The sequence below is a fragment of the Galeopterus variegatus genome, unplaced genomic scaffold (assembly GCF_000696425.1).
Source record: "Galeopterus variegatus unplaced genomic scaffold, G_variegatus-3.0.2 Scaffold7884, whole genome shotgun sequence".
NCBI lineage: Eukaryota > Metazoa > Chordata > Mammalia > Dermoptera > Cynocephalidae > Galeopterus > Galeopterus variegatus.
Window position 1 is genome coordinate 85,452 of NW_007733995.1, and position 11,004 is coordinate 96,455.

General features: G+C 36.7%; 1 protein-coding gene across 2 annotated transcripts in view; it reads left to right on the forward strand.

Annotated features, from left to right (window-relative positions):
* Positions 1-8,996, forward strand: part of LOC103607943 (LIM and senescent cell antigen-like-containing domain protein 1) — a 38,266-nt gene extending 29,270 nt beyond the window's left edge. The window contains exons 7-11 of one of the 2 annotated variants that reach the window (XM_008592397.1): positions 450-542; positions 1,878-1,926; positions 5,561-5,636; positions 5,935-6,074; positions 8,442-8,516. In XM_008592397.1, the coding sequence (XP_008590619.1) occupies positions 450-542; positions 1,878-1,926; positions 5,561-5,636; positions 5,935-6,074; positions 8,442-8,443 (360 nt within the window). In that variant the 3' untranslated portion in view covers positions 8,444-8,516. Of the gene's footprint in view, positions 1-449; positions 543-1,877; positions 1,927-5,560; positions 5,637-5,934; positions 6,075-8,441 lie in introns of both variants that reach the window. The other variant, XM_008592398.1, reaches the window with a different exon arrangement.
* The last annotated feature ends 2,008 nt before the right edge of the window (positions 8,997-11,004 follow it).

An 11,004-nucleotide genomic window follows, 5' to 3' on the forward strand; every position in this document is an offset into this window, starting at 1 on the left:
GAAAAAAAAAAAAAAAAAAAAAAAAAAAAAAAAAAAAAAAAAAAGGACATTTTAAAGACAATCGACTTTGTAGAAAAGTAGGAATATGGAATATACACTGCTTTTGTGATCTGTCAGTAATACAGGATGTGCACTTTTGTTCTTAAATCCTTCTTAGGGTACAAAGTGTCATGGTTTATATTCAGTAGCGACCCCTCCATCATAGATGCTACTAAGATGTTCATCTCTTTCCTCATTTTGTGGTGTTTGAATAGGCTGTATTAAAGTAGCCTGTCAAAGACTCAGACACCTGAAATAAGACTGTAAAAGTATTATAGGGTTACCTAAGGCCACATGAAATGATTACCTCAAACCTTCATGTATCTTCTCTGAGGAAAGATTAACTTTGGAGTTTACTTCATTAGATAAAATGTAGTAATGCAAAAATGATCTTTTGCAATTTTTTCCAGCATTTTGTTTGTGCCAAGTGTGAAAAACCATTTCTTGGACATCGCCATTATGAGAGGAAGGGGCTGGCATATTGTGAAACCCACTATAACCAGGTATTGAATTTACTCATTGGATGCTAGATATACTTTTATTAATTTAAGCTTATCAATATTTTAACTACAAGGAAGTCTCTTGGAAAATGTACATAGGTCTACAGAGATTTGTTTTTAACTTTTTACTTGGGAAATAATTTCAGACTCACAGAAAAGTTGTAAAATAAAAAATACAAAGAAAGCCTGTACGCCTTTTATTGTGATTCACCATTTGCTTTATCGTTTCCATGCGCTCAATCTTGTTACATAAAAGTACACACTTACATAAATGGATGCATCTTTATACACAAATATATGTATACATATATGCAAATGCACACAGTTTTCTTTCTGAAGTATTTGGATAATAAGTTCATCATGGTCCTTTACCCCTAAATACTTCAATGTGTATTTCCCAATAATATACTCTCTTACATAACCATAGTTATTGTTATTGATACTTTAATCCATTTATTCCAATTTTGCCACTTGACCCAATAATGTCCTTTTAGCATTTTTTCCACCCTGGGACTGGACAGTCTAGGGCTGTCACGTTTCTTTAGTGTCCTTAAATCTGGAACATTTCCAGAGCCTGTTTTATTTTTGATGACATTGACATTATTGAAGAATACAGATCCCCCCACTTTTAACAGACTGCTTTTCCCTTTGGTTCGCCTGTTGGCTCTCGGTGATTAGGGTAAGTTATGCACGCGAGGCTGGAGTGCTGTGCGCGTCCTCAGGGCCTCACGTCTGGAGCACACAGTGTTCACCTCTCCCTCATTGACAATCACCATGGCACGGAGCTGGCTACCTCTACAATGAATTACTATTTCCCCCTCCCTCACAACTAATAAGCAATTTGTGGGTGGTCACTTTACGACTATGTACATGTCCTGTTCCTCATCAAAATTCCCCCTAGGTTTAGCATCCCTGATGATTCTTGCCTAGTCCGATTACAAATGATAGTTCTCCAGCTCCCACACCCTCCACACTTAGTCGAACTTCAGCGATCTGCTTGAATGGGAGCCCACCCTCTCCTGTCTATAGGTTTATTCATTCATTTATTTCTTATCTGTTTAGACTCATATTTTTCAATGCTTAATTAGTTTGGTACTCAAACTGTCATCTAGAAAGTTTTTTTTGAAGTGATGAAAAGTAAATTATTTTCATTGTAAGAAGTAAAAAACCTCATCAATGAACTTTTACTAATTTTCTCTAGTAATGGTAAATTCTGGATTTCGGTAGCCAGCTATGTTTTTAAGTTATAAAAAGAACTGAAATTATATTAAATGTTCAGTGTTCTAAAGTGGAATTCTAACATATCTTGAACTTTTACTTTTTTTTTTGCATTTTTAGCTATTTGGTGATGTTTGTTTCCACTGCAACCGTGTTATAGAAGGTGATGGTAAGTATCTGTGTGGATTTTATATGGCACTATTTTGATGATAAACGCTTGGGTAATGTGAAATTGGAAGAGGTTGATGATTGCTTGCTGTTGTTTGGAATGTGATCATTACCACTTTTTCTCTCTTTGACTTACTTCCCAAGTCATTTATAGCAGTGATATGATAATATCCAAAAATTAAGATACCTATTTGATGATACTTTAGGCCACTGCTGCAGTGTTGTTACCCCAGCAATTGTGGGGACTGTTCCTGGTGGACCCTGAGACCTCCTGTTTCTATTTCCTGTCCCTGGAAGCTCTAGAGCAATGTTTATAGGGAGCAGTTTAATCATCTGTGGTAGTTAGGAAGAGTCACTTTAACCCTGCACATTCTAAAACCTGGCAGTTATCTGCAAGCATTTCTAGGACGTATCACGCTTGTGCTGTGGTAATTAGGCAGGGCTGATTGACTGAAATGGAAAGGAAACAGCTGTGTTTGCTAATGGTCACTAACACAATGCTGCCGGAGGCTTCCTGGCAAAGTTTTAAACAATCCTGTTTTCAGCATGCCTCATGGTTCTCGGCAGACATCACCTAACTCAGGAAATACTTTCTGAAACATTGCTCATGTGTAGTTTGCGAAGTTTAGTTCAGGAAGACAATCTTTAGTGCCGTTGAAAATACTCCCTCCTACATGAGATAGTTGCCAAGTGAAATAAGCTGTCAAAGGGAAGCTATTATTGTCAGCTTTGAAAGAAAGACTCTTCCAGGCAAATAAGATAATGTCTACATTTTTAAAAATTATGTGTCTAGTTGGTATTTCTTTGTTGGGCCAACAGCAGTAAGGGGGCAGAAACAGCGGAGATTGAGCAGGTTGGCAGCACTGTGCCGGAGTGCTTGTGAGTGACACATGCATGCTCATGGCATGGTCCCCAGGCCCAAGGGCATAATCTGGTGCAAGGTATGGTATATGCTGTCACTATGCCTCACAGGATACTTATGGGAAGGGGATAATCACTATAAATAAAGGCTGAGAAAAGGCAATAATAATCTTCCCTAATGAAGCCTTTAGTCATGGAAGACATAAGTGCTCAGTTTGCATGTTTTTTTAGTGATGTAGAAAAAAATAGTATTAATAATTAATAAATTTGACTGATTCACTTTAAGTGATGGCACTGAGGTTTTTAGCTAAGTGATTCTTTTGCAAGAAAACCTCTCATTGACAGTGCCGGCCCCTTGCAGTTCAGCAGAAAGGAGGCACGGGAGCAGAGCTGGTGGTAACTGCCACTGCCTGGGGCACCCAGGGACCTTGGGCCCAGCTCACCCTCCCGCTCCTGGTCACTGCTGTCAGGTGCCACGAGCAGGCTTGGACCCCCACCTGGAGGGCCACTGTATTAGTCCGTTTCTGTTGCTTATAAAAAAAATACATGGAACTGGGTAATTTGTTTAAAAAAAAATGTATTGCTTACAGGTTTCTGAGGCTGGGAAGTTCAAAGTCCAGGGAACACAGCTGGTGAAGGTTTCTTTGTTGGTGACTTCAGTGATGGCAGGGTGTCACATTGTGAAATGGCAGAGCAGAGAGAGCAGAGACTAACGTCATTCACTCTCCTTTTAAAGCCCTCCAAACCATACCTGTGACCACCATTTTTAATCCATTCACTGTGGTACAGTCCTACAATCTAATCACCTCTTCAAGGCCCTAACTTTCAATTACTATAATAGGATTTTGCACCCTCAAAAGTTACAGTGGGAATTAAGCTTCTACTATGTGGAATTTGGGGACACAATTCAGTCCACAGCAGCCACCCTGAAGACCCTCTGGAAAGGTGTTCATAAGGTAGACACACCTGAACACCGCCTTGGACCTGCTGAGAGGCGAGGACGGATCTGCCAGTGTAAGTGCAGTGACGGACCTAAGCCTCTCCCATGTTATGGTTTTAAACCTTCTTGGCCGAATGGATGTGGCCCTGCACTGTTTGGTGTTCATCTTGACAGTGGCGTCCCTTCCTGGACAAAGTGCTGCAGCCAACACGACAGGTGCTCTGAGACCTGTGGCGACAGCAAGAAAAGGACTGTGACGAGGAGTTTTAGTATTGCTTCTCCAAGACCTGCCCAGCATGTTTGGGCGTGTGAATCAGCAGTGGAGTTGCTGTTCCAGTGTTAACAGCCACACCTGACAGCTAACCAGCTGCATGTAGGTGTCGCTACAAAGAAAAAGCTGATCTTTAAAGAAGACGCTGACAGCGGGTGACAGATGAGGACAGCAGAACATAACCTCTGACAAAGAACTGATATTTGTACAGTGGAAAGATGTCTTATTTTTGCAAAAGCATTATTTTAAGACCTTACATGACTATATTTTGATGTTAAAACCTCAAAGTAAAAAAAAGTGGGAGAGGTAGTGAGGAGAGCATGCCTGCCTTCCCCTGTCTCTTCCTCAGTGTGCCAGGTTATCTTGACCAGGTATCAAAGACAGGTGCATGTTAAAGGAGAAATTCTGAATTTTCACAACCATACTTACAAAAAAGAGATCAAATATAAAATTCAAGTCTGTTCAATATTTTCTTATTTGGAAATATGCGAAAATCTTGACTTTGAAGTATTATTTGTTTAGTATGAAATTTTATTTATTTATTTATTTATTTTTTGTCCTTTGTGAGACCGGCCGCACCGCACTCAGCCAGTGAGCGCTGAGCGCACCAGCCATCCCTATATAGGATCCGAACCCGCGGCGGGAGCGCTACTGCGCTCCCAGCACTGCACTCTCCCGAGTGCGCCATGGGCTCAGCCCTAGTATGAAATTTTATTTTATTTTTTATTTTTATTTTTTTTCCTTTTTGTATTTTTTTACTGACCGGTAACGGGATCGCAACCTTCTGTGTCGCACCCATACCGGGGACTGGCAACGGGATCGCAACCCTCGGTGTTGTGCCCGCCCCGCGCTCAGTCAGTGAGCGGGAACCAGTCTCCACATGGGATCCGAACCCTCGGTGGGAGCGCCACCGTGCTCTCAAGCGGTGCACTCTCCAGTGCGCCACCGGGCCGGCCCCGTAGTATGAAATTTTAAATACATATTTATACCTGGAAGGATCTGACTTAATTTTTCCCTATTTTAATTACACATAAATGTTGTTTCTCTGTAGCCAGTTGAGCATATGAATGTCACACTTCTATTAGGACTAGTTACAAGGACAAGATTTTGGAACCATCAGCTGGTAACCTCTTAACGAACAAACCCAGGATATCTAAGGATTATATGCCTAGAAGGTGATGTGAACAAGATTCAGAAGTACAGCCAACTCCCATTTTATGATCCACTCATATGACAAATGTCATCTTTTGTTAAAAAGATTAATGAGACAAGTGAAAAGTTGTTTAACATAACACATCAGAGCTATATGTTGTTATACTTTGATATTTATTCCCTAGCACTTGTTCCATAGTAGACCCTGGGATATTTTTAAAAGATCGTATGTAACATTTTACCAATTGTGGCATTAAAAAAAATTGTTCTTGGAGAAAAAAGAAAGAACAGACCTTCCTCCAAGTGCCATGGAAATAGCTTTAGTTCTATTTCAGAATTGAAAATTTAAGCTGCCTCAACTCCCATACCAATATATTTCCATGTGACCAGCTCTCTTTCCTCTTTCTCTAGTGGTCTCTGCTCTTAATAAGGCCTGGTGTGTGAACTGCTTTGCCTGTTCTACCTGCAACACTAAATTAACACTCAAGTAAGTCTACAGTTTGGTCCAGTGTGAATCCTAAAACTGAAAACTTTGGGGTGATGTTTAGAAAAAATTTCAAGAATTGTATTTATTTATTTATTTTTCCTGGCTGGTACAGGCATAGAACCTTGCACCTTTGTGTTATCAGTATCATGCTCTAACCAACTGAACTAACCAGCCAGCTCCTAGAATTTCTAAAAAAGATTCTTTATTTCTTCTTTGTGTTCAGGCTTTCTGAAAGTAAAGGCTCTTCCTTTAATTGTTCCTTGTTCTTTCTTCTATTTCTTCTTTGTCCTACTCAAAGGGATAAGTTTGTTGAAATTGATCTAAAACCAGTCTGCAAACACTGTTATGAGAAAATGCCAGAAGAATTTAAGAGGCGACTTGCCAAACGGGAAAGAGAAGCAAAGGATAAGGACAAGCAGAAAAAGAAAAAGCCAGTCTGTTTGTAAACTTTTCTATCCCTTCTATCTTCATGTTTGCTACTTTCTTCTTTGGTTAGTCCTTTGGAGCATGCTTTCTGTTTTTGTCTTTTTCCTTTTTTTTCTTTTTTTCCTTTTTGGCATGAATTTTTAGCCATCAGAGATTGAAATTTAAGTATTTGTCCTGTGTAGAGTTGGTCTTTTTGCATAATTATTCAGATTATAAAGCTTAAATGAATAAGGTCTACAGTTGATACTGGCTTGTGCTCATGTATTTCCCTTAATCTGTAGACTCACTTATCTCTTTTTTTAATCAAAATGTGGTACAGACTTTTTTTTTTTTTTAATGGATTCAGGGGAAGAATTCCATTCTCTTAATGGATACTAGGAAAAGTTTCAGAGTATTTTTGTCTGATAACTACAGCTTTTAGAATCCTGGTCTTTGGTTTCTTTGCCTAAAATCATTTAATTGATAAATTCTAAGTGGTGTTTGTTGTTTTTTAAAATGCATGTGTTCTCAGTTCTGTATTAAATTCTTTCAGCATATCTGAGCAAAGTCTGTCTAATTTACACAGTAAGATACCTCCTCTCTGTGAGCGCATATGTGCTTCATACAGTCCCCATGTGCTGCTGTTTCTGAATTCATTTCCTTCATTTCTTCAAACTTTCTTCTGTTCTTTTTTATGGGAAGTATTTCTATCCTTGAAATTCTGTTGAATTATTAGCGCTATTGTTTCATTTTTCTCTCATGGTTACTAGTGTTTTTTTTTTTTTTTCCCCCTTTTTGTCTTTTTTACTGACCAGTAACGGGATCGCAACCCTCGGTGTTGCGCCCGCACCGCGCTCAGCCAGTGAGCGGGAACCGGTCTCCACATGGGATCCGAACCCTCGGCGGGAGCGCCGCCGTGCTCCCAAGCGGCGCACTCTCCAGTGCGTCACCGGGCCGGCCCTAGTAGTGTGTTTTGACTTTTAAAAAATTTTACTCTTTTAGGTTTCATGTTTCCTTTTATAAAAAGGAGTTATGCAAATATAATATTAAAGCAATGGAACGTTTAGCAATACTTGCTAAGTAGTCCCTCTGAAGCAGGAATAATTTATTTCTTTCACCCCAAAACTGGCAATTTTAATTGCTTTTGTTCTAAGAAGACTTTGAGAGAAATTTTTAACACAGTTGTGTTATTTAAATCAAACTGGCTCCTTGAAGCATTTGATTTGCCAGGTAAAATGTAACATTTGAATTTCTATGAGCATGTCTGTGAAAATAGCTGGAAAATAATTCCCATTGCGATGTTTAAAATAGAATTTTTTTTGTTTTAACTATGTCGTTAGGAATTACCTTTGCTATTAATAATGTTCTTTAAAACGATCTTGAAGCAAGTAGTTTAGTTTAATATACTTTTAAAATACATTAAATATTATATCAAGTTTATAATTTCTGTCATAGATAAAAATAGATATAATATTTGTCATAGGCAGTATATACCACTAGACTTGTTCCACAGATGCTTTCTAAATACAATTTCATAGAAAATGAACAAGTTATAAAGTTGTATATTTACTCAAATCAAAATTAAAGACCCTGGATTTCAACAATAACAAGCTACTGTAATTTTCTGTTGGAAATGCATTACAGATGGTCAGGAGGCCATCTGAAAAGTTGTCTTCATCAGTACTATTTTATAAATAAATTGATAATATGTATTGCTCTACCTTTTCAAAATAATTGAATTCTCCATATAGCTACCATTTACAGTACAGTCATGGACGACCTGGTTACACTTCTGTTCTTTAAGAGTGACTAAAAAATTTCTTATATCTCCCTTACTAACCTTTCTGTCAAATAATTAAAATAACCCATTGTGATTTAAGATAATTCAGAAAAAAGTTTAAAGTAATTTTTTGTTGTTGTTGTTGGGGCTAGGTAGAAAGCCATTTTATACCAGGAAAAATGAAACCTCATAGCTACCTAATTTAAAATACTGAGTAAGATCATTTTGCCTCCAATAAAGAGAACATTCGTATTATAAAACTACAATTCTCTGCTTTAAATAAATTTATTCTTTAAGATGTTCTTGTGGTACTTTAAAATGTGATAGACTTTACTTGCCTAAATTATATTTATATTAGATTTTCTGTTTACTTAGTACTGAGAACTGTTACCCAGATAGATATATAGTACCAATTTATAATGAGTTTTTTTCAATGATATTTTTTTTTACATTTACTACAGTAAGAATGAGATTATAATTATATGTAGTTCTTTACTAACATGAATATAGGTTTCATCATATAGTGTTTTCATTTAGTTCAATACAATTACTTCACATTATTTATATGTCTGTGTTCAATACATATCCACTAATTTTTTTTTCATGATTATTATCTTTAGGAACAAATTTGTGGAGTTTGACATGAAGCCAGTCTGTAAGAAGTGCTATGAGAAATTTCCATTGGAGCTGAAGAAAAGACTTAAGAAACTAGCTGAGACCTTAGGAAGGAAGTAACTTCCTTTATTTTATTTTTTTTCTTCTATGCAAAGATAAGAGATTACCAACATGACTTGATTGACCTTATTTAAAGCTATATTTCAAAGCAGTTAAGAGTGAAGAGGACCTGTATGAATAGTTTTCTTCAACTACTTTTTCTCATTAAAAAGAAGAAAAATTTGTATGTTCATATTTAAAACACAGATGAAACCAAGATATGCTTTTATTAACCCATATCAATTTATTGACATATACACTATATAGCAAAAAATACATGGCTAAATGTTAAATTTTAATTAAGGCTCTAAAATTTAAATATAACTTCTTAAAATGAAAGAAGCCACCTTTTACATGACTCATATAATAACGGTATAAACATTAGTTTACTTTGTAGTCAAAAGAAAATTATTTACAACAGCTGTTGGTGGAAGATATCAGGAAGAAAAATGACCAACCAAGAAAAACAAATCTTACACAGTCTTAGTATGATTATCAAATTAATAGCTGTAAAATGAATATACACACTCCTAAGACAAGAAACAGGTATATTCAGAACTACTTGATTTTGTTACTTTTTTGTTATTTGCAATGATTATTATGCTTTGTTTTATATTTTGTCCTCTTTGTGAACTTCTTCCTTCGTATGATTACTTAACACAGTAGTTATAGCTAGCTAATAGTATGTCTTTCAAAAATTTGTGCAAAAAATTTGTATCAGGTATTTGAAAATACAGTATACTTTACAATATTGGAAAGATGAAATATTTTTTAATGTATTACAGCAATTATGCTTCTAAGCTTAATGTCAGACATGTCTTAGAATAGGACATGAAATTAAATTTTATGTAGCTTGGAAAATACACCATCACTTAAAAAAAAAGTGGATGTGTATGTATTGGTCATATAGCCTTTATAACCATGCTAATATCTATACTTTATACATAATCAAACTTGCCTTGCCGGCCTTAGAAATACACATGCTTTAGTCAGAAAGTCTAGCCGTTTCATACAGTATCAACTAAAAATAAGTGCATTTACTGAGATTGGTAAACCCAAATTTATTTACCACAACTGTAATTAAATATTAAAAAATTTTTTCTGGGGCCGGCCCGGTGGCGCACTGGATAGTGCGCTGCTTGGGAAGTGCGGCGGCGCTCCCGTCCGAGGGTTCGGATCCCACATACAGACCGGCTCCCGCTCACTGGCTGAGCGAGGCGCGGGAGCAACGCCGAGGCTTGCGATCCCGTTGCCGGTCCCCGGTCCGGTAGGGGGGCAACACTGAGGGTTGCGATCCGTTGCCGGACACGGAAAAAAGACAAAAAAAAAAAAATTTTTTTTCTTTCTTTTCGGGGAACCGCATTGAAATTCATTCCTGTCATCTTTTTGTAAGAGAATGATGTTGACATGTGTTTCATGTTTTCCATTTCAAATCTCATAATTAATTAGATTTTATTTACTATAGGTAGAAAGTATAAATGACACTTAAATTGGAAGAGGGATGTTTTGGTGTCAATTTTAGGCCAAAATTAGTGAATTATTTTATTTCATAAAAAGTTCTGTTCTGAAATTTCTGGACCGTTCTTTCTGGGTAAACTTGTTAGGCAAAGCAAGCATTTGAACGTTTAAAAAATGTTCTTGCTGTTATGTTATTCAAGAAGAAAACTGCCAATATAGACTTCTAACGGGGATATTACTGATTTTTCCAAAAATTGCTGAAATATTATTTTGCCATAAGAAAATCTCAGGATGCTACCACTCTGCCATTAAAATACATGTACGTATGCATTAAAGAAATCTTGTGCATGCAGTTTACAGAATAAATTCTGTTTCTGTTTTCAGATAACTTATAACCAGTACTTTATTTTTTAGTGTTCTTTTAGAGTTAAAGGAATTATTATTATAAATGATTGAAAATAATTAGTATGTAGTTCAGGACTGTATGTGCTCAGTAGTTTAAAATTGTCTCTACTTTTGACAATAAGAATCAAAATCCCCTCAGTGTGCCTTTGACAGCCGATATATGACCAGCAATGAAAAGCTTGAAAGTATTTATTAAATATTATACTATGCATATAGGCAAAATAGGACAGGGTTTGCAGTGTAGGGTCTTCATGCTGAATTCTTACATACCCCTGCACTACTCCTGTAGAAATACAGAGCAGAAGAGCAGACATTTGCATATATTCTTGATCACTTTGAAGATGTGTGGACCGAACTCGATAGCTTTTGTTTACATATCATAGATGACCAGACATCACCTGTAGCCAGAGTTCCCACTGCTGTCTTTGCTCAGTCCTCTCTTAAAATATGAATTATTATTTCCTGGAAGTATTTTTAGTGGGCTTGCCCTGGCTGCTGAAAAATTCAGGCCAGTGAGCATTTCTTTTTTTAAAGTCCTGTAAGACAATTTGAAATAATTCACTGTTTTTACCTAATTTCTACATGCTCTTTTTCTTAGCAAGCCTA